Source organism: Apodemus sylvaticus, chromosome 20 (assembly GCF_947179515.1).
Source record: "Apodemus sylvaticus chromosome 20, mApoSyl1.1, whole genome shotgun sequence".
Classification (NCBI taxonomy): Eukaryota; Metazoa; Chordata; class Mammalia; order Rodentia; family Muridae; genus Apodemus; species Apodemus sylvaticus.
The window spans coordinates 24,497,451-24,522,469 of NC_067491.1; the positions used below are offsets into that span (position 1 = coordinate 24,497,451).

The window sequence follows — 25,019 nt, forward strand, 5'->3', positions numbered from 1 at the left end:
TATAACATTGTATTTATACATTTTCTGTGCATATCATATGATGGTCTAGTAATCTAATGGATAAATATGGTAATTGAGATAATATAAAATTTAAATTTTAAAAATGTGTAATCTTTTGAAACATTCTCAGTTAAACACATATTCATTTTAAAATTGTAATCTGCATCTCACAGATACTTCCATTTCTTTAATATATATAACAGCATAGTAATACTTTAAATTTTAAGAGGAACATTAGTGAAATACTTGTGATGATCAATAACATGTCCATATATCACAGACCAAACATGCATTTGTAAACCACAAAAATAAAGAAGAAAACAGGTATCATTAAATTATCTCCAAGGAATTTTCTAGCTGGAAGTTCAAGTTTTCCTCTATGTCAGTGATTCTCAATTTGTAGGTCGGGACCCTCTTAGAGATCTAACAACCCTTTCACTGCTGTAATCTGAACCATTGGGAAACACAAGTGCTTGTATTATGAATCATAACAGTAGTAAAATTATAACTATGAAGTAGCAACAAAAGTAACTTTATACTTGGGGATCATCACAACATGGAGAACTGTATTAAAGGTTTATAGCATTACAATGACTGAGAACCACCTTATGTGCTAAAATGGAAAATTAGGGCCTAGATAGATGGCCTAATGGCCAAGAGTTCTTGCTCCCTCAGAAGGTAAACTCCCCCAACACACACAGAGGCTGTCAATAGTTTTTAATAGCAGTTTTAGGGAATTCAGCACCCTCTCTGGCATTCATAGCTACTACATGCATGTGTTGTATAAATACATCATATCCATACAGATATACATTCAGGAAAAATTACTCACTAAAATGAAAATAAATGTCTGTTTTAAAAAGAGACAAGAAAAGAAAAATCAGAAATCAAAATATTTGTGCAAAGTTCCCTTTGAGAAAATATTATAAGATAAATATATTTATATTTTATACAATTGACTAAAATTATTAAACTAAAAGTAATATACTTGGAGAAATAGTTGAAATATTTAAACTTGTAAAACCTCACTTATACCAGACTTAGTGGTTTACCAAAAAGGAAAGAAAAAATAGAAAAGAAGAAGAAAGTTGGGAAGGGAATCATGCTAGAAGGAAAATGGAATAAGCTATAGGAAAAAATGGAGGATAGTATCATATTTCACTGATTGCATTTATGAAATCTTCAAGAATAAGGAAAAGTAATGATAAAATAGTATAATATAAATATATTATTTAATCTCTTTTACAGAAATGTAAAAAGGTGCTGAAGGAAGGTAGCTGATAAAATTATAGAAAATCCAACTTAGAGTTTTGATAACTATAAATGAAATTCTAATTCTCAATTCTTTACAGCTATCTACCTAATAACAGCCAGGATTAAGATCAATGCCATGTAAGGCCACAATACGCCCTGGAATTTTATTTATGACTAAAAATAACTATAAACCACTTTATACAGATTATTAAATATACTATGTTTCATATATGGTGATTATGTAGTCATTGTAAATATATGTAATGATTTAGACAGTCTTACAAACAAATTAAAATCTTCATATTACATAAAGCAAAGGCATAATGCACACACAGATATAATGATCATGAATTTAGGAAGAAAACATTTTCTATGGATATGTGTAATATATCTAGAATGACTCAAAAAATTTTAAAATATTAAGGTTGACTACTTCTGGGTACATTACAGATGTTTAATTCTGTCCTGATTTTGTATTTCTGTCCTGCCCAGTTCTTAACAGTAAGTATTATATTAGGTAGGTTTTCTTTGTTCTGACAAAATACTTAGCAAAAGCAACTTGAGGAGGACAGACATGATTTTGGCCACTCATGGTAGAGAGGGCGTGGCAGCAGGAACAGAGGCCACTGTCCGGAAGCAGGATAAATGGTGGTGCTAAACCCATTGTCGTTTTCTCCTTTTGGGTAAATCCATGACCCCAGCCCATGGGATTGATGAGTCTCCCTCTCTGGTTTAATCTCTCTGGAAACTCCTTCTCAGTCACACTGTGATATGTACTGTGAAATGTACCTGTGAGCAATTCTAAATTCAATCAGGTAGACAGTATAAATTAGCCTTTACAAATGTTTATTAGCTTTTACATCTGTGTATGATATAAAAATATATACTATTGGCCTTTTTGGATTCTTGAATTTAAATAGGCAGGTTAAAAACTCCAGTTTTTTAATTTTAGTGTGTGTGTATCTTTGCTATAACTTCTATACCTATCAAAATATAAGATAAATACATTTTCAACCATATGGTAATATTGTAAAATTGATCTTTGAAATAAGCTCTCAAAACGTTTGGGTTCATTATTATAGTAATATGTTGAATGAATTTTTAATGACATTATTTTTATTGTTCTTGTAACTTCAGCTCACACAATAAAAAATTCTTATTTTTTTGTTGCTGTGCTGCAAATATCATTAAAATATAAAAATCTATCCCCACTGCATAAATTCATTTTAAACTAGCACCATTTATTACATTTGACAGAGACTACCTGGGGCTTTTTTTTTTTTTTTTTTTTGATAAAGAGTGAGAGCTTTTCATTTTGCTGTTTATCTGGCTTTATCTGATGCTTCAAGAAAACAACTGTAAATCTTCATTATTTATTTTCCAGAGATAAGAAAAGGAAATGAAAAGGCCTGTGTGTAGCTTATGAATTAGTTTCTGATTCCAAATATACATTGTATTAATAATAGTTTTTAAATATTTCATAGATGAAATTAAATTTTATATTCATGCTCAAATTATTTAAAAAATGAAAAATTTAACCTGTTTATATGAATTGCCAGTTTATTCAGTATAAATTATAGTCCTAGCTATTAAGTTACAAACTCAGATCTTCTTTTGACGTGGGAGAAAAAAGATCATCAGTTCAAAGACAATATATCACTCCAGGACTGTGTTTTTGAGTGGTCTTGATGAATTATTTTCTTACTGTTCCGGAAGTCTTGCCGGTAGAAAAGACACAGGAAGGTTTGCCCACATTCCATGTAGCAGCAAACTAAATCATGCTTTCTTTGAAATGTTTTTTATAACTTCTTCCTTTAATCTTGCATGCATCTTTGGTTTAAAAACTGAGAATTGCCATCTCAACCTCTTCTTTGATAACAGAAAACATCATTTCTCTGCCTCATTTTTAATAATATTCGCATATCTTTTATTTTATTATTTTACAGCCCAGTCATTACCAGCCCCCTGCTCCCCCTTCCCACTGTTCCTCATCACATTCCTCCTCCCTCTGAAAGGATAGAAAATAATTCAGCCTAACTCTAATGACCCCAAGAAGTCAGAAGTTTAAAATGCTATCTTGCTTTGTTAGAAACTAGGTAAAAGGTCACATTACAGAGCCTGCCCTTTGTTTAGACCTAGCAGAAAGGCCTTGAATAGGTGATCCTGGCCCCATAGGCCCATTCAACTGGAAATGGGCTAAGCTTATCTTGCTTCTGTACACTTACACCATTACCCCTAAGCAGGAGTTCACGCAGCTGTAGACATTATAGGAAACTAATTGGTCCACTGAGCACGATAATTTAAACTGACTGGACTAAAAACTAAGGAGTGGTACAAATCAATTGGCTCGCATTTCTCGGGCTCTCCATGCTAAGAAATGATTGGTTTGTAATTCGTGGGCTTTGTCGTAAGCTTATAAAAGCTGTCGCTGTCGCAATTCAGCACTCGTGGTCCTCAGTCCTCTACCCCTGCGTGGTGTACGGCTGTGGAACCCAGAATTCTGGAATAAAGAAACCCTCATGTTACTGCATCGAGACCGTTTCTACGGAGCGATTTGGGTGTCGCCTTCCGGGGTGTGGGGTGCTGGGGCACCCTCAGTTTTTGGGGGTCTTACACCTCCTGTCTCCAAAAGGATGCCCTGCCCTACCAGGCCTCCCTACTCCCTGGGGCCTCAAGTCTCTCAAGGGTTAGGCTTGGTTTCTCCCACTGAGGCCAGACCAGGCAGTCCTCTGCTGTATGTGTCCGGGACCTCAGACCAGCTACTGTGTGCTGCCTGGTTGGTGGCTCAGTGTCTGTGAGATCTCAGGGGTCTGGGTTAGTTGCAACTGCTGATCTTCTTAATGGGGTCACCCTTCTCAGCTTCTTCCAGCCTTTCCCTAACTCAACTACAGGGGTCCTCAACTTCAGTCCTCTGGTTGGGTGTAAGTATCTGCTTCTGTCTCAGTCAGCTGCTTGTTGGGCCTCTTGGAGGGCAGCCAGACTAGGTTCCTGTCTGTAAACATACCCTACCATCAGTGATAGTATCAGGCCTTGGAGCTTCGCTTTGAGATAGATCCCAAGTTGGGTGGGTCTCTCACTTCTCCATGTGTATCCCTGAAATTCTTTTAGGCAGGAACATTTCTGGGTCAGAGTATTTGATTGTGGGATGGCAACCCGTCCCTCCACTTGATGCCCTGTCTTTCTACTGGAGGTGGACACTACAAGTTCCCTCTCCTTTTATCAAAGGTCCCTCCCTCTGAGGTCTGAGAGTCTCACTTCCCAGGTCTTTGGTGCTTTCTAGAGGGTCTCCCCACCTCCCAACCCCCAAGGTTGCATAATTTTAAACTGTGTCTGTTCAGACACAGAAGGTGCTTTGGTCCTTAAAGTGCTTGCCTTGCAGGTCTGAGGACCTGAGTCTCTTCTGTAGCCCCCTGGAAAAGGTCAGCTGTGGTGACATGTACTCCCAGGGCTGGGGAGGCAGAGACAGAAGCAGCTGGGAGCTTGATGGCTAGTCTAGCTGAGTCAGAAAGCTGCTCTGTATTCAGTGAGAGACTCTGTCTCAAAAGAGAAAGTGGGGTAAGATCAAGACTCTTGGCTTTCACATGTATACATGTGTGTATGCATGCACACACATACAAGTATATATATACACATATATGTATATATACACACACACATTTTACTGCTTATAATTATTTGAAATCTATATTGCAAGCTCTAATTTCTTCTCTCCATGCATGCAATCCACAGGAGCTGACTCAATCCTTACAACCTCACTAATCAATTGTACTTTCCCCATGCTTACCACACTAGTCGGAGATACCTCCTGAGTCAGGTACTTCTGGGATTTCGCTCTTGCAGGCTTGTCTTCTTCTACCACTTTGTTAAATAAGGCCACGCTTTGCCTCTCAGCTAGTGACCCGCTGTTCTTCAATGTGATGCCCTCAAGCAAGCAGACTTGCTTGTCCACCATCTCACTTGCTACCCTCTTTCCCCTTCGTTGCATCAGCAATTCATAATTATGTGCACATTTGAGCATCGGAGCCTATAGATCCCATGCAATGGTTGAGATTTGTGACATCCTGACACTGGAGCATTTTCTGATTTAGTCTATAAACATTAAGGAACTATACCAGGCTGAAGTTGTGTTGGACACTGCTGCTGAAGATAAGGCTCAGCTCTTGCTTTTTGGCTGTGATGCTGTGACTGGAACAGCTGTCTGCAGGGTACCACAGTAGGGTAGGAGAAGCAGATATGGATAGGGAAGGATCAGTGAATTTTGAGAACGTCTGGAAGGACTCATAAGGAAATGTTTCAACTGTATTCTAAAACATATTGGGAAAAGGGCAGTGGAAAAATGAGATTGATAGGTCTAAGGAACTTTACACTGTAGTGATGTCATATAAAGTTTGTGAACTGAGAGATTACTTATTTAGCCTAGTGTTATTTTTAAACGTTGATGAATGAATTTGGGTCTTTTTCACTCTGAAATCTCCCATGATGACTTAGTCTTCTCTTTATGATAATAAAATATTTTCAAGGAAAATGCTCAATAATCTGTCTTGAAATAACTCTATACTGCTTTCTAACAATGACTATATTTCAGTAATTCTTGTGCCCAAAGCAGGCATTGTGTTTACTGATAAAATTGCACAATATAGGACAATATAGGACTATGAAGTTGCACGTTCATATATTTGGGAGGACGAAAGTCACAGTTAGTAGTTTGTTTCTAAACCTCACAGCCTAGACCATTCACAACATTTTATTATTATGAAGTTCATTGAGTGTAGAACATAATTTGAAATTGACTTGCATCTCATTATTTTAATAATCATATAGGAAAATACATCCTAAAATATGTTTAGATTTTAGTGAATCAATTCTAAATGCAAATATTATCCAATTTTTCCCTTATTTCAGGATGACAATCCAAAAAATTTAAAAAAATAACACCATGATCACTACTGTTTGTTTTCCTTCTTATAAAGAAGTTTTTTTAATATTTAAGAAATATTCAGTAAAAACTTTAAAATATTAAAAATTTAAACATTTAATTATTTAAAAATGTAAAGTAAAATAGTTATATTCTATGACTTTTTTCCCTTGAGAATGCTGACATAGACTTTGTGACATTCATATGAAACTTTAGATTTTGAGAGCGTGTATCTTCTTATATTCAGATTTAAATTCTCTTTCATATGCATGTATATATTATGATATGAATAATATGTATGATATATAGTCTGTATATTACATACACACACACACACACACACACACACATATATATATATATATATACACATATATATGCCACTTACACTTAAATATCTTTGATTTTGTATTAAATGCTTGTGGTGGTATTTTTTAGTTGTCACTTTGACATAACCTGGAGTCATCCAGAAAGAGAGTCTTAACAAAGCCTAGGTTGCATTAAGTTGACTTGTCTGTGGCTGTTTGTCTTGATTATGTTAATTGATGTGTGATTATGTTAATTGATTGTGTGGGTAGCAGCAATCCTTGTATTTGCCTTTAAGTCTTAGACAGTGTTATTGGATAAAGTCATCCACATACTAATTATTCATACATTCATTTATCTCTCTGTTCATCAGTGTAGATGTGGTACAAGTAATCTTTGAAGATCTTTCCCTCTTAAAATCTATGATGTGCTATAACTTGAAATTGTGTGCAAAAATAAAATCTTAGTTCTCTAATTTGCATTTTTGTTCAGGTATTTCATCACAGCAATAGAAGGACACAAAATGTTCATCTCTATTTTTATGAAAGCACTGGGTTGTTTCTAAACACTACTAGTGCATTGTCCTGTAGAGTTGGCTATTGTACACAGATCTCAAGAACTTGAATGGGTATTTTAAATGCATGTCTCTCTTGCTTTCAATGACAAATTAATTGTTGAATTTGTGTTTAGCTCACATATAATTTTCAATGTTATTAACCATTTTTTTAAAAAAAATTCTGAATTGCTTAAAAATGGAGCCAACTAATGTAGAATTCAGAATAAAACATAATCTGGTAAGAAATTGGGGCCTGGCTCAAGACCTGTATAGTACATCAAACTAGCATCTTAAGAACTGGGATACAGTAGGTGTGGTATTCAAAAATCAAATGCAGCACACACTATTCTATTCATGATTAGTGACTAAAAGAATTAAGCTGGAGAGTGACTGTTAGTGATCTATTTATAAAAGCTGGCTTTGATTAGGAGCCTCTCACAGTTAGGACATTTTCCCCTGATAGCATGAAAAGCAACCATGGATAAAATAAAGAATCCTCTCCAGCTATCAGAAATTGCTATAATGTTTTTCTGTAAAGAAAAAAAGAAAAAATTAATTGAATGAATAATATATAGAATGGATGGTAGCTGATAATATAAGAGGCAAGGGCAAGAAGGTAGTATGACATATGTGTGTGGTAAAGGTGTGATAATTTTTTAAAAGGCCAAGTCAGGCCTCATTGAGAAGGCCACACACCTGCAGAATAAAGACATGCATATGCAAGCACCCAGATTATGAATATCGTATTATCACTGAACCTCCTCATTCATTTCAAATGTTTTCCCACACCATTGTCTCAAGAACACTCCAATATTGGGAAATATAAGATCCAAGGCAATGTTTTCTAAGTAATTTTACAATATAGGATCAAGTCATTCAAATTTGAACTAAAGTATTTTACAAATGTAACTTCTTGTTTTAGCTTGTAGTAGAATCAACCTACAAACAAAAGAAATCTTAAAACTCAACACGCAGTGAACATTTTGGTAGAAATTAAAAATAAGGTCACCTTAGTAGGCAGTATTTTGATTATGACCAAAACAGGTTAAAAGAGGAGTATATCCAGAGAAAAAAGTAATTGACATATCATTAATAAAAATTAAGTAAGGCACAAAATTGAAATTAAGGTTACTTTAGCGTGCCTGAGGTTAAAAATATCCATTCTCTATTAAGACAATATCTCTTTACTATACATGCTAAGGTTGGCCAGTTGGCATAGCAATCTGAACAGCCTAGGAGCTGACCAAATACCTGTTGTGTGAAGTGTGCCATGTACATCCCAGGTGTATATATAACAGGGATCACTGGGTTAACTTTTTCTTCTAGAACATGTTTCAAATCTTTGAAATGATTTATGCAAATTACTCACTTAATATTTCAGAAGTCTCCATTCTTAAATAGACACAGCACATTTATTTTAAGCAGATTTGCCTTCAAATATGTGCCCAGAGGTGAAGTAGGCCAGTTAGCTTTGCCCAATTGCTAAGTAGAAAGTATTCTTCTCCCCATTAAAAAATCATCTTCTCATTCATTTTATATTCTAAAATGTAGGTGAGAAGGAATCTGCCTGAAGATTAACTGGTTAGATTTTTATTGAATAGGCTGTATAATTTTTGTGTTGCCATTATATATTTCTGAGTATCAACATGTGTATGAAGTCCACCAACAGAGAACTCCCATTACTACTAACCACTGGACATCACTAAATTATCGAAGAAATGGAATCATGCAGCACATAGTCTTTTAAATGTGCTTTCACACACACACACACACACACACACACACAGAGTGGGTTTTCAACTGACCTACGTCACTGAGTGTATCAATCAATGCTTAGTCCTTTAAACTCTGAAGAAAAAGGATGCCGAGACACATGTCTTCTAAATAAACCTTTGTTCACACATCCAGCACTTTAAGATGAAGTCCTAGCTACCAACAATATTAGTCTAAATAATTACTTAGACTTAAAACATTTGATGACAACATTTGAAATCATCTCAAACTACTAAAAAATTCACTGTTAGCATATTTTCTTTTTGGTTGGGTTAACTAGCTGAACTCTGCGTCTAGGCAGATGTGGATCAAACCACACTGTTTAGTATATCAGACATTGGGTGAGTTACTTATTGTAATTGTGTCTTAGTCTCCTTGTCTGTATAAAACAGGAATAATCTTATATCCATTGCTGCTGGATTGCTGGGAGAAATAGTTATGAGAAAGCACAAAAAAGAATATCTAGTCACTAGTGAGGACTTTATACACTAACTGACTGTTAGCTAGCACTTTTAAATATTGATAAAGATAAAATTCTTCATATTCTTTTGAGGTGTTTGAAGTTTTTCTTTGTGCTAATAATAATGATACTATTTATCATCATTATTTATTCATTTTTCCTTCATGGAGTAATAATTTTAAGTGTTCATAGGCTATATAATTTTTTTCAATTTACTCTCAGGTCACACTTTCAATAAGAAAAATTGTTTCATAAAGTCTAGTTGTTATCTCTATGAACCTCATCAGTTTGTGATATGAAAACCTCTTCCAAAGAATGGAGCTTCATATTTTCAGTGGAAACTTCTTATCATTCTGGGATGACTTGGAATTTAATTTAGAATTTGATATAAAATCCCAATTTCATATTTTTCATGCCAAAGAGTTTCTTGACACTTGCTAAAAAATTAACCAGCCTTTTAAATATTTATCCTTTCATTTCCAGTATGATTTAGTGCGTGTTCATTCTTTAATGTTCTTCCTGGTCTTAAGGATGATGGCAACTCTGTCGTTATGATTGGATGTTTCTGCTATCATTATTATAAATGAAAAGCTTTCAACTGGGTCTCATACTGGTATGCTAAGTATACTGGAGTGGCCATATGGGGAGGAAATGTTAAACTTCTTGTATTCATATAGACATGAGTCAAGTGGAGATACATGCAGAAATTACAAAGTAAATTACTTTTAAAAAAATCAGACCTTCATCCTGGAGTACCGCAAAAGCAATCAGTGAGCTGGATGAGATTGTGCCTAACAAGGCTGAGGCTTAAAATTTGATTGTATTTGATATACAAATAACAACAACAAAATAAAACACAAACATTTATACTTTTTAATAAATATTCCACTGAAAATATGAAGTTCCATTCTTTGGAAGAAGTTTCCATATCACAAACTGATGAGCTTCCATGATATAACATGGTTTATTTTTTTCAAAGCTCTGCCATTCAAAGAATTAATCATTGATTGCATAAAGAAATTGAAGAAAGCAAAAATATATTGAACACTGTTCTTTGTTTGTGGATTGAGAGAGGATGTCGATTTCCAAATCCATTTTTATGTTTAATGAAATGCAGATCAAGTAACCGGAAGCTTCTAAATAGACACTTTGAAGTTGCTTCTGAAATCACATGCAAATGCTAAGGATAAAAATAGCTATTGCAGTTTTGTAAAAGATGCATGAATCTGGTGGACTTACATGACCTGTTTTTAACACTTACTGTAAAGTATGGCAGTAATACCCACTAAAATGCCCATAGAAGTCGAAGCAATAGGGAACCTTGAAATAAACCAAAATGCATATAGTCACTTGTTTATTATCATAAACATGTTAAGGATACTAAATTCATAAAAGACTGGAAAGGTCATAATCATTAAGCAAATAACTTGATCTATACTTTATGTTGTATACAATTAAGAAATTTGGCATTCTACCTAACTTAAAGCTATCAGAAACATAAACTTTGTAAAAATGGATGGTAGAAACCTTTAATCTGGAGTAGGACAGTTTTAATAGGAAGAATATTGTATATAAACTACTCACAGTTAATTACTTCATTTTGTTAAAATTATAAACCTCAGTCTTGTGACAGTAAGGCCATGGAATTTATGCAATAGATGTTTCTTCAGCAAAGAGTACAAAATTGGGGCTTAGGTAGTGGCTCAGGTTTCAGTTGCCTGCAGTGAAAACGCAGATCTCACATGATATTCGGGTTTGGTGTTTGGCTTCTGAAACCCAGCACTTCAGGAAGAAAATAGTTAGCCATCCAGGCTAAACGACATGTGAGCCCAAGGTTGAGTGAGAAAGCCTATCTAATAATATGCTGAATGGGTGTGGTGGTGATGCCTATATGTCCATCAGGGAGGTCTCTGTGAGGTCAAGAAACCTGGTCTACATGGTGATTTGTAGTCCAGCCAGAGCTACATAGTGAGATCCTGTCTCCAATGGAAATAAAATTAATAATAAGATGTAGAAATGATTAATAAGGTATCCTAACTTTAACTTCTGGCCTATACATGAACCCTAAAAGCACATCTACCATACCAGTACACACACACACCACATTCGCACACACAGGAAAAGAGAGACAAATAAAGAGAAAGACAGACACACAGACAGACAGAGACTGCAGAAGGCTGTGAACTGTAATGATAATTCTTTCATTAAAAACTATTTTCTATTAAGTTTTTTTCCAACTTAATTAAATGTGTGACAATCAACAGAATTAATTGCATCGTTGCTATGGAGAATTCTGCTATCTACAAAATCAATGAAGAAAGTCAAATGTCATGGAAACTTAAGATTAGAAAAATAACCCCATTATCTTTCAAAAGGATAACTTTAAGTTTGCTTTAAAAAAAACTGTGTTGAACAAAATTTTGCTCAAAACATTCCTTTCATGGAGCTGAAGAGCTGTCTCAGAGGCTAAGGGTACCTGGTGCTTTTTTAGAGGGTCCAGGTTCAGTTCCCAATACTCACATTACAGTTCACAGCCTTCTGCAATTTCAGTCCCAACGATTAGATAAACATTTCTGGCATTGATGGTAACACACACACACACACACACACACACACACACACACACACACAGTGAAATCAAAACATTTATACACATAAATAATATTTTTCACTTATCATTAATCCAGTTTAAAGTCACCTAGTAGAAGCAGGGTTTTTAAAAAGCAAAGCTTCATTTAACAATATAATTTAGAGGCGTGGCAAACAACAGACACTACATTATCTGTTAGATCTATAAAGATCAATAAAGCACAGTTCATTATTCATAGTATGAGAAAGAAGACAGGAAACACGCACTTAAAAAAATGATGGGTCAGAGCAGAGACTGTCCAACCTGGGGCTTCATCCCATATACAGTCACTAAACACTGACACTATTGTAGATGCCAAGAATTGCTTGCTGAAAGAAGCCTGATATGGCTGTCTCCTGAGAGGCCCTGCCAGAGCCTGACAAAGACAGAGGCAGATGCTAGCAACCAACCATTGAACTGAGTGTGGGGGTGGGGGTGGAGTCCCCAATGAAGGAATTTAAAAAAAAGGACTAAAGGAGTTGAAGGAGTTTGCAACCTCATAGGAAGAACCATATCAACCAACCAGATCCCCCAGAGCTCCCAGGGACTAAGCCACCAACCAAGGGGTACACATGGCTCCAGCTGCACTTGTAGCAGAGGACGGCCTTGTCAGGCATCTATGGGTGGAGAGGTCCTTGGTCCTGTGAAGGCTTGATAGATGCACCAGCCTAGGGAAATCCAGGGAGGGTAGGGTGGGAGTGGGTGGAGGGATATCCTCATAGAAGCAGTAGCCTGATTAGCATAGTATCTCACCTGCTCACCACTGCCACAGTTACATCCTGAAGATACCCATGCTGACTACGCCATCATCCATTTTTACTGCTAACCTCTTTCATTGCTCTTGCTAGTTTCTATCGGATCCTAGTTGCTGTTCCTAGTAAACAATGAGTTGTTTGAAGAAACGTAGTTTATAAATCACAGTGAGTGAGAACATATGCTTGGCAAGATTTTTGAAATAAGCATGGAATAAAAAGGGAGAATGTATTGAGAGAGCCTAAGGGGTTTTCCAAGCCCCACACCCTCTTCACAGCTTCCCTCCCTCCCCCTCCCCCCACTTGGGGTCAAGGCTAGGCCAAGTTCCATTCTCCACCCACAGGAACATTCTTCACTGATCAGTATACTGACTGATAGTCACCTGACCCTCTGGAAAGTCCCAGGTAGAGTTCAAAGTCTCATGTTTGCTAGCCAATAGATTTAAAGATCAATATGCTTACTCAATAAGCTTGAACTGTAACCATGCTGATATAACCTCTGCTCCTAAAAAAAAAAAAAGCCTGCTTGTTTAATGAGGATTTCCTTGCAGTTTTCAAGGAGGGATTGAAACTTCATGATACTATTGGAATATCATTTCTATAAGTCTAACCTAAGGCTATTGTGCTGTATTGGGGCATTTAAAGGAATATCTGTTTGTTGTGATCACAGCAGCTATAGTGTTTTTAACACAGTAGTTGAAGCCAGGATTTGCATTTGAAAGAAGCTATTGTTAAGGGCAGAGAAGGAGAGGTCTTAGCAGGCAAAGGTCCTTGCCCTGAAGCCTTAAGTTGAGCATACTCTCTCACCTAAGAAACTCTGAGTAGAACTCATTCCCACTATGTGTTCTTTGACTGTTACTGGAAATTTTGGGTGACCCTCCTCCATCATCTGATACCACAGAATTCAGATTCCCTCTTGAGGTTCTTAGGCTCATTATTAAGAAAATTATGAACAGTCTCAAACAAAAGCCCAAGGAAAAGATTAATAGAGTTTAAAAGAAACTTGCCCCCGGGACTGCCAAGCTCTAAATCTTGGAAGCACCTTGGTGGACAATGGAAAAGAGAATGAAAATAAGCGATTCCATTGATTGTAAGAAGCATGGAGGTCAGCCTCATGGCAGCAGGGGGATACATGGCAGGAAGTGGAACTTTATGAAAGAATATAGAAGACTAACAAACCTCCAGAAAGCAGACTTTAAGCTTTGGGAACACCTGGAGGAACAAAACATAAACAAAATAAATTGTTAAACGTTTTGGGTTAGTGTCTATAAGGTAAATGGGCCCAACAGAGCCTCTAGGTGGATTGTAGGAACTGTACTAGGAAGAGGGAATTCTGGGAATGAAGGGCATTAAATGGGTAATTGTTCTATTTAGCATAGCTTATGGTGAGTTCACATTACTAATACTGTTCTCACCTTCAGAGTGGTATCTTGGCCAGGTGATAACACACAGTTGGATCAACCTTCCATGTTTCTTGGGATGTTAGATTTCTATCTAAGCCAGAGAAATAGCTTTTTCTAATGTGCCCACATAAAGCCCTGACATGCACCATGACATTTGCATGCATACACACACACACACACACACACACACACACACACACACACACACTCACACACACACATACACACACACACACACACACTCACACACACACTCACACACCTATGCACACACATGCATACCAGAAGAGGGCGTCAGATCCCGTGGAAGTTGATTTATAGATGGCTTTAAGCTGTCTTGTGGGTACTGGGAACTGAGCTTGGGTCCCCTCCAAAAGCAGCAAGTTCTTTTAATAGCAGAGGCATCTCTCTAGGCACCAACTGTGACCTTCTGTTCACTCACTCAGAAGCAGCAGCTGAAGTTGTGTGACAAAGGCCATAAACAGGAAGGCCGGATAGAAGGGTGTCTTGTGTTGTTTAGAATTGTGAGGGATAAGATGACTGGGTAAATTTTGATATTTAAACATGGTTGAATGGTTGTAATTTTAAGATGAGAATAGTGAGTGTATATGTCTGGCTAATGCAAATGTTTTTCCGACAAGGGATTCCTTCTGAGCTCCTTCATGATTCCAGGCTGTCTTTGTGGGTGAGGGCCAAGAGACTCGGCTGCCATGTTACTCTTCTCTCAGCGTATTCATGCTGCAAATGTTCCTCTGAAACCCACGTCTTCTGGTTCTTCTGAAATACCAGTGTGACTGTTATTTAATAGATGTTCAGTTCTTTTTTATTATTAGTAGCAGTCATTTCATTTGCTTATATTTCAAATGTTATACCCCTCCTGGTTTCCACTCCACAACTCCCCTCCCATCCTATCTCCCTTCTCCCCTACTCCCCTTGCCCTCTGTGAGGGTGCTCCTCCACCCACCCACCCACTTCTGCCTCACCCTCTAGCATCCCCTGCCATGGGGTATCAAGCCTCCACAGGACCAAGGATCTCCCCTCCCACTGATGCTAGACAAGTCAGTCCTCTGCTACATACACAGCTGGAGCCATGGACCCATCCACGTATACTCTTTGTTGGTCATTTAGTCCCTGGAAGCTCTCTTATTCCTCCTATGAGGTTGCAATCCTCTTCACCTCCTTCAGTTCTTCCCCTAACTCTTCCCTTGGGGTCCCCGGGCTCAGTCCGAAGGTTGGCTGTTGAGTCCCTGCATTTGTCTTAGTCAGGTGCTAGAAGAACTTCTCAGATTTCAGTTCTTATAAATATGGCTCCAAAATGGACAGTGAGAAAATTCTCACAATAGAAGATGTTTTCTGCTTTTCTGATGTACGAAAATACTGTGTGAAAATGTGGGGTTTCACACTGTTCATCCAGTGACTGGCTTATTGCTGCTTTGTGTCTTTTCTTTAGCTGGGATGACAGCAGTTCCGTGAGCAGTGGTCTCAGTGATACACTTGATAATATTAGCACAGATGACCTCAACACCACGTCCTCCATAAGTTCTTACTCCAACATCACTGTCCCCTCCAGGAAAAACACTCAGGTAAGAGCCATCCTCTCTCTTCCCACTGATTCTATTTCTTTCTCCATTTTTTTTTAGAATTATATTAGATTATAGTTCAATTCTTTAATCAGAAGGATTTGCATAAGTCAATAAGCAGATATAATAAAGACTCACCAATACTGGAATCTGAAGTGTTTTTATTTTGTCTTCTGATATCCCTCAGAACTATAGCAAGCCCACCTCAGCCGCTTTTGAAGATCATAAGCAGCTTAGGTGTTTTGCTGATGTCTAACCCAGAAAGACCCACATTGACATTTTTCCTCCTTCTAATACTGATTTATTTAAAAATCAAATTTACAAACTAACATTGAATCGGTTCATTTTATACTGATCTAAAAAACCAACCAATCAACCAACCAAAAACCAAAAAAAAATACCAGGCTCACTTGTGACTGGTAAATCAGGAAAGAGCATTGAATATACCCTACCTTGGCTTGGCTTTTTTTTTTTTATTGTCAACATTTGTCATAGAAGAATCCCTTCCTGTATAGAGTTTAATTAGGCTTTTCTGAATATTATTAATCCTGACATTCTCTAATGTCTACAAAGGGAAATTCTGTGGCTCAAATTGATGAAATGTGAGACCGACCATTGTTAAAAATAGAATGGTCGCTAGCATTCTTCTGAAGTATAAATCACTGCTTCCTGACTTTTTTCCTACCAGTTATCTAAAAGTGCATTTCAGCTCCGGGCTCATGCTTTATAGGTTTTCTTTCATGGGAAGTTTTGTTCTTTACAGCTGAAAACTGATGCAGAGAAACGTTCGACAACAGAGGAGACCTGGGATAGTCCGGAGGATCTGAAGAAAAGTGAGGAAGATTTTGACAGCCATGGGGATGGAGGCGCCAAGTGGAAGGGTGTTGCTTCTGGACTTGCTGAAGACTCAGAGAAGACAGGGCAGAAATCTGGCCTGTCCATGTCTCAGACGGGCTCCTGGAGGAGAGGCATGTCTGCCCAGGGAGGAACACCAGCTAGGCAGAAAGCCAGCACAAGTGTACTCAAGACCCCGGGTAGGCTTGTGGCTTGAGATATTTCTGCCTGCCGAAGAGTTTTAACCTGTGGTCCAGTTTGACATCTGTGTTCACACGCATTAGATCTCCCTTTAATAACCAGGGTCTTCTTAATGATTGTATTCTATAATCCACACATTGTCACATAGGCCCACAGGAGTATGAAAACCTGAGAGTCCTGTAGAGATCACACTTAGAGCATAGGGTTATTATGTGTTGTATTTTATTCTGGTCACTTTAGGTCATATACAGGTAAAGTATTGGTTCTGGAAAATTAATAACTGACCAAGCCAGCTCAGTCAGTCAACCAGGTCTCAAGGGGGTCTGGGGTGGGGGCAGTGAGGATTAAAAAGAAAAAGACAATTAGACGACATTATAGCATGTGCTAGCCAGTGCTGAGGTTGACGTGGGTTTATTTTATCCCAGTCTGCTTTTATACCATTTTAAATGTATGCGATAACAAGGTCAGTTCTAGGCCATAAACAAAGCAGTTAAGTAACAAACAAAGCATAGTCCAAAAGGTCCCAAGATTACTGTAGTCAGGGTCTCAACAAGATCCATCAAAATGCAAAGAACACATTCCTCAGCTGTATTATCTTGAGCCTAATTCCTTGAGTCCCAGCCCAAAGTCAAATTTCTGCCTAAGCCTACCTCCATGTCCAGGCCCAAAGTCGAATACCTGCCAGATTCCTAGAAGGAGGCCCCAAATATGTTTAGTATCAATTGTGTGAGTTTTACTACCTATAACCACAAACCCAAGAGCTGAAAGCTGCCACAGTAACCTGAGAGTTACAGTGCTCAGCACTACAGATTCTGTTTGTGAAATCAGGTTTTTTTTTTTTTAAAAAAAAAGATTTATTTATTCATTATATGTAAGTACACTGTAGCTGTCTTTAGACACACCAGGAAAGGTCATCAGATCTCACTACAGATGGTTGTGAGCCACCATGTGGTTGCTGGAATTCAGCTTTATGAAAGAAAAGAATGAAAGAATTCTACTCAATAGCACCATCTGTCCTTTAGGACTCTCCCCGTATTTTATAAATAGTGTCATCTGAAGTGTGGTATCATGGGGTACTTCCGATAAAATCCTGATAAAGGTACTGAGATTAACTAGTACTTAGCTAGAGAGGAAAAAGTTACATCCCTCTGAAGCAAGGGATGTCATAAGATACTAGACATTAGCCAATAAGGAAGTAACATGTTTCTACGGCCCCAAGTTCATCACAGTGCCTCTGATAGCGGTGTTTTTTTTTTTTTTCTTTCTACCTTTGCACTCAATCCTCTCATTATATTAGAGTGCATGCCTATTTAGATCTGAAACAAGAAATATTCAGAACCGAAGGGGTAGAAAGAGCTAAAGACCATTCATAACTTACATTTGTTTTTGGAAATGTTCTGATGTCAAAATATTCAAATGAACGTATCTGGGTGCTTCTCTTTAATTAGGGAAGACAGATGATGCCAAAGCTTCTGAGAAAGGGAAAACTCCTCCTAAAGGATCATCTTTGCAAAGGTCTCCTTCAGATGCAGGGAAAAGCAGCGGGGACGAAGGGAAAAAGCCACCCTCAGGCATTGGAAGATCGACAGCCAGCAGTTCTTTTGGATATAAGAAGCCAAGTGGTGTAGGAGCCTCTACTATGATTACCAGCAGCGGTGCTACCATAACAAGCGGTTCAGCTACACTGGGAAAAATCCCCAAATCCGCTGCCATTGGAGGGAAGTCCAATGCAGGAAGGAAAACCAGCCTGGACGGGTCCCAGAATCAAGATGATGTTGTCCTGCATGTAAGCTCGAAGACCACGCTCCAGTACCGCAGTTTGCCCCGCCCTTCTAAGTCCAGCACCAGCGGAATCCCTGGGAGAGGCGGTCACAGATCCAGCACTAGCAGCATTGATTCCAATGTCAGCAGCAAGTCAGCTGGGGCCACCACCTCCAAACTGAGAGAACCCACTAAGATCGGCTCAGGGCGCTCCAGTCCAGTCACAGTCAACCAAACAGACAAAGAAAAGGAGAAAGTAGCAGTGTCGGATTCAGAGAGCGTTTCCTTGTCAGGTTCCCCCAAATCCAGCCCCACCTCTGCCAGTGCCTGTGGTACTCAAGGGTTCAGACAGCCAGGGTCCAAATATCCAGATATTGCCTCGCCTACGTTTCGAAGGTAAGGGTATGTAAAGAGATGCTGGGAAACCGTAAAAGGTAGTATATAACATGCATTTATTCTACATAAAATTATTTTAATGTATTTTAAAAATTCTGTATACTAGACTTGTCTAAAATTTAGAGAATTCTGTGGAGCTGATTGCACCAGTTGCTAGTGTAAAAGGTCATGGTCATTTAGAGAGTGGTTATCCTTTCAGCACTACAGTCAGTGTGACACTAAAATACAAACACCACGTGTAACAGGCATAAAATCACATGACTGGCTATTTATAGGAATAAAGTGATAGCTTGTAAAGTAATTCAGTGATTTTCACCTCTCCTTTCCATAATTACAAAACAAAAACTGCATAGATCTTCATAAACACATTTACTTGTGTATATTATCTTCCTGACTCTTAATGAGTTGGCAGTTATGAATATAGATAATATATTCTTTCTAGCATTTATAGTGCTCCCTTTATAGTGCTCCCTTTATAGTGGACCCATTTATACACTACTGAATCTTAACATAGTAACAGCAACCACAACAAAAGTTGTCAAAGTATGATCTGATTGCAGAATTTAGAAACATTTAGATGCTTGACATGGGACAGGAACGCAGGAGTGAGGTGACTTTTATGTGTTTTCATCAATGTCCTTTGATAGGAACCAGAAGCATATCTGATGGATATATCAGGATTATCACTTTATGAATTATATGAAGTTTTACTTAGAAATATACCTGATTTTAAATACCTTAAGAGTAGCAGAGGTCAAAATTAGTGAATGAGTTAGGACAGATTGCTAAATAACCCTGGGTTTGTTTTCTCATCTTCAAAATGATAGAGTATAATTTATCACCTATTACTTGTTAAATATTTCAGCTTTGTTTTTATTCTCCTGGTAACTATGATCTCGTAGAGTCTTGAAGAATTTACATTTAAGTAACCTTAGAAACATAACTGTTTGAAAAATAGCAGTCAAATTTGTCATTAGAAGTATTAATTGTGAAGAATGATTTGAAATGACAGTTCTTAGAAAGAATAAATTATAGCTTGTAGCCAGAGTAAATATTTTTATTGCTTATGTAAAAGCCAAGAGCGCCCTCCAGTGGCCCATTACCTATGAAACAATTTCTCATATTCGCCATAGAAACCTTCCACTGTAGGAAATATGGATTTCATTGAAGCTGAATTCGTAACCATTATGCCATTTCTTCATATCATTTTATTTCCATATTTACATAAATTTGATTATGTCATCTGCTTCATTTACAAAACTAAAATGTTTTCTGAACCAAACTCCAGTATCTAACTTAGACAAATGTTATTTTAAATCACTGGTATATATATATTTGAATAGCTCTGGCAACTGACAGAAATCCCTGTGGTCTTTCATTGGAAGATACAAAACAATCCATAAGTTGCCAGCAATATCCAATATTTCCAGACTCCCGCCACTCGGGCCTTTTAAACCTTACATTATGTATTTAAATCTTTCCTTAAATGTCCCCTTTAGACACTCTATTTTAAAAAGAGGAAAATCCATTTAAGCGTCATATACCGAATGCGTAGAAGTTGTTTCATTATAATGGTTCTGTAGATAAGTAATGCCAAAACAGCCAAAATATTTGAGAATAAATTGATCACTAGAAATGCAAAAGTCACGCGCAATCACGTTTGACTTTTGCCTACTGCGCCCCACCTTGGTTGTAGGCCAGGGCTTGCTTAAGATATTGTAAGAGATTTTTAAGTCTTTTTTTAGTAGTTGATTAACCAAAGGCCAGTCATACCACCTTCAGGAACATAGAGGCTGGACGTGCTTGGTAGCTCACTTCTCCAAAGCACACTTGGCTCTGTGGACTGAAACCCTAGGAAACGTGGATCTGAGTCTCTCGGAACAACTCAAGTTGTTATTTGTTTTTCTTTTAGGTTGTTCGGTGCCAAGGCAGGTGGCAAATCTGCCTCTGCACCTAATACTGAGGGGGTGAAATCCTCCTCGGTAGTGCTCAGCCCTAGTACCTCTTTAGCCCGACAAGGCAGTCTGGAGTCACCGTCGTCCGGTACGGGAAGCATGGGCAGTGCTGGTGGGCTGAGCGGCAGCAGCAGCCCTCTCTTCAATAAACCCTCAGACCTAACTACAGATGTTATAAGCTTAAGTCACTCCTTGGCTTCCAGCCCAGCGTCGGTTCACTCTTTCACATCCGGTGGGCTTGTGTGGGCTGCCAATCTGAGCAGTTCCTCTGCCGGCAGCAAGGACACTCCAAGTTACCAGTCCATGACTAGTCTCCATACGAGCTCGGAGTCCATTGACCTGCCCCTCAGCCATCATGGCTCCCTGTCTGGACTGACCACAGGCACTCACGAGGTGCAGAGCCTGCTCATGAGAACGGGTAGTGTGAGATCTACTCTCTCAGAAAGGTGAGCTCTCCTGGAGGTATCCATGAGTCCTTAACCCCTTCTTCCTGCACTGTGCCCACCACCCCACCCTACTAAATCCCCTTGATCCCTACCGTGAATAAAACTATGCGTTGACATAAAATTGAACTTTAATTTATAGTTAATATTGATGAGACCAGTTTTATTCTTCACTATTATCAAATTTGGAAAGGAATAGTCATTTAAGATAGAATAACTGGATAATTTTCTTCATGTCTATATTTTTAGTCGGTAGGCAACTTGCCTAATATGTGCATAATATATAAATATCAGGATATAAATATATAAAGTATATATTCATGCAGTGTGTGATATCTTCTCAAGGCATTTTTAATGGTTGGCTTGAGATTCAAGACAACACAGCTCCTTAGGATGATTAAAGCTTTGTTAACAACCAAGTTCAAATGGATTCTGCACTTATACTCTCTCAGCAATATTTGAAAATTTAAAATATAAGTTAAATCTCTTATTAAGACATATTTTACAATGCCCACGTTGTCCATCAACCTATTATTTCCAAGTATTCTCTTGTGTTTATGAAATTCAAAGTTCTGAGTGAAATACAGCCTCTTGATGTCCCATCACGTCTGCAAGCTGAGAGTCAGCAAATGGTGCTTCCGCCATATAAAAGTATTTGAGACCTAAATGAACCATTGATGCTCAGTACTTACTGTGGTGGTCTTGGAACTACAGACTGTCTGTCTCCTCATTTATAAAATGATCTGAGCTGGGGCAACCGGCTTTACATACTAAAACATGTCCACTTCCTTTTTGGTTTTATTTGAACACCCAATGGAAAATGAATGGGTACTAGTTCATCCATCAAAATAAGTAGACTTTTATCTCAGATTCTAGCTTCAGCAGTTACAAGGTCATATGTCATATATAAGACTTATGACAAATAAATGTAATTATATTTAAAATGTATTAACAGTCTCATTTGAATAATACACTCTGGTTTTAGAAACACATTATATGAAACATTAAAAATTAGTTGATATCTAAATCAAACAAACAGGTCATAATTCATTAAAATAACCTCTAAAATACAAATAATTTTAAAATTATAAACATAAAAATATAAAATTGATCACATAGATTTCAACCCATTTCTTTTGTATTCAAACAGTAAATACTAAGAAACATGGTCAAGTGCATAGTTTTAATCAAGAAATTGTCAAATCAAAACTGCATATTAAGATCAACAAGTTCTATAGCTATAGTGGAATTCAGTTTCAATAAATTCTTCCACAGTTTAGCTCTACTCTATAAATATGTTTATTATAGAAATGCAGCAATAAATATATACTTACTCTTTTAAAGCAAATCATTTTTATAGTTAAGGAATAATGGAAATAGATTAATTTTAACTCAATATAAAAATAATAAAATAAAGAGTTCTAAAATATGACTTAAATATATTAGTGAATATTAAATCATATAAATTGAATGTGAATATCTTAATAACATATAAGACTGACAGCAACCAGTTCCTTTCAGTAAATGGTTACATTAAAATTTTTTATTGTTATTTAAAATGGTGTATGTTATTTTTTTTCTGAAAGGAAACTTCAAAGTCTATCTGTATTTTAACCCTTAAGATTTTTAACCTTTAAGAGTACATATGAGGAAATGTGTGGCCTATTTAAGAAAATATTATGTGCATATCCTGACATAACTGCTCAGTTCATAACTAAGTTGAAACTATAGTACTGTATTAAAGTGTGAATTTTTAAAAATAATTTTGAAACATACGTGATAGATATTGAGGTATATGTAAGATCTTGACTTCCCTTGTTATACCTTGATCTTCATATCCAAGAACTAATAGTTCAGTGGGTTTTCATTCTAATTCCAAATTTTACATAAATTATTCTTCCCTAAAATTTAAAAAGTAAGAAAATGAATAAATACAAATGAAATAGCTTTTTTTTTTATATTTCCCTGCATATAAGAGTTAGTCATTGGTGGTTATTTGACTGCAACTAACCCATATTGTTTTGTTTTATTCTACTTTACTGTGACCAAAAAATATTTATAAAGTAATTTAAGGTCAGAGACAACCTTAAGATTTTTTTGGTTTGTCCTTAAATGTGAACTGTGACAACTGTGCTATGTATTACACCTCCTGGCTATAGACAAACAGTGCATGATTGACGACTTCACTGTCCCTCATTGTCCTGACCTCCCTAGCCATTGCTGATATTGGAGTTGGCAGCTCTTGACCCTGTGCAGAAAGGCCAACAGAATATTGTCATGGACGTCTAAAGCAGTGGTTCTCAACCTTTGTATTGTTGCAACCATTTAACTCAGTTCCTCATGGTGTGGTGACCTGCAACGGTAGAATTTTTTTGTTGCTACTTGGTAACTATACTTTTACTACTGTTATGAATCGTAATTTAAATATTTTTGGAGACAGACATTTGCTGAGAGCGTCACAACCCACAGGATGAGAATCACTGGTCTAGAGTTCAGAAAATGGCGATCTATCCCTCAATTTAAGGGGATTATTTTCTCTGTTATTCCACCTAATTTCACTGTAACATAGAAACAAGTAAATTTTTATACAACCATATAGTGATTGCTTTATACGACAATGGCAAAATAGTAACATTCTCACTTTCTGAAATATTTTAAAGAAATAATCTTTGAAATGACTTTAGATCACGTAAATACTCAGCCCAATTAAGTTCATATTTAGAAATTTCTCATTTGTTTAGTATGATTCCTTCAGTATGTTATCCCCACTAGTCAGGAAATATTATAATCACAGTGTATGACCAGAACCAATGAGTTCATCGTGATTTTACCTTAAATAATGGATGGAGTGGCCGTGGAAGAAAACATTTTAGCTTTGATTTTGAGTGATCCGATTTTAAGTCCGTCCGTCTGCATTTGTGTCACATCATCCACATCCCCATTGTGCACACACCGTGTGTCTACTTCTGATCATGTGATGTTCTGAACAAGCGAGCGAGCACCCGCTGTGTCTGCCCTCTTTCATTTTGTGCTTCGCTCCTCTGCATGCTAGAGACTAGAGTGGAGCCTGCCTCTCTTCTCCGTTCTCAGGGACTCATTCTGCCCTTATCTAGGCACAGCTCTCTAGCCCTCGTCTGACCGACTGGGAATTAGTTAAGACACTGATGGTAAAGTGTATGGCCCTTTTAATGCCCAATCGATGACTTATGAAAGGTAGCTTCACTTCCTGAAAATATTTCAATGAATTATACTATAAACATTGTTCAAAGAGAATACTTGTTATATATTAAATTATCTCTTGTATGTCCATGGGAAACAAATCCATCACTATTTTGTTAGAAATAACTAGAAAGAAAGATACAAGAATTGTGTGATTTTTTTTCATCCTCTCAGGTTAGTGGGTCTTGTCCTATTAATACAAGGTCTTCTCCTTGATTCTCCTACATATGAAGTCACAGCAAAAGTTTAGTTACCTGCAGAGGAAAGGGGGGTTACCACAGTGTCCATGGGGAAGTTACGTGAGCATGACATGTGTTTTCTAATTGTTTTGAATGTCACTAGGATAGAGAGAAATTTCGTTATTTATTGCAGTGACAAAGATCCTGTCACCCAGTTGACTTTTCCAGTCAGTTCAGCATTCATGTGTGCATTAGCTGCCTGTTTTGTATAGTTCAGAGGATGGATTTTGTCAGATGTTTGATTTGGAAATGTTGTTTGCATCCTGTCCTTAGGGGTTTTCTTTGTTTTAACAGCATGCAGCTTGACAGAAATACACTGCCCAAAAAGGGACTAAGGTATATA

At 37.3% G+C, this 25,019-nt stretch overlaps 1 protein-coding gene across 4 annotated transcripts in view; it reads left to right on the top strand.

Annotated features, from left to right (window-relative positions):
• The window catches only part of Nav3 (neuron navigator 3), a 324,118-nt gene that overhangs the window by 224,408 nt on the left and 74,691 nt on the right, over positions 1-25,019 (top strand). For 2 of the 4 annotated variants that reach the window (XM_052165326.1, XM_052165328.1), the window contains 5 exons: positions 15,499-15,631; positions 16,392-16,662; positions 18,112-18,820; positions 20,733-21,221; positions 24,971-25,012. In XM_052165326.1, coding sequence (XP_052021286.1) covers positions 15,499-15,631; positions 16,392-16,662; positions 18,112-18,820; positions 20,733-21,221; positions 24,971-25,012 — 1,644 coding nt within the window. The remainder of the gene's footprint in view (positions 1-15,498; positions 15,632-16,391; positions 16,663-18,111; positions 18,821-20,732; positions 21,222-24,970; positions 25,013-25,019) is intronic. The other 2 variants (XM_052165327.1, XM_052165329.1) reach the window with 2 other exon arrangements.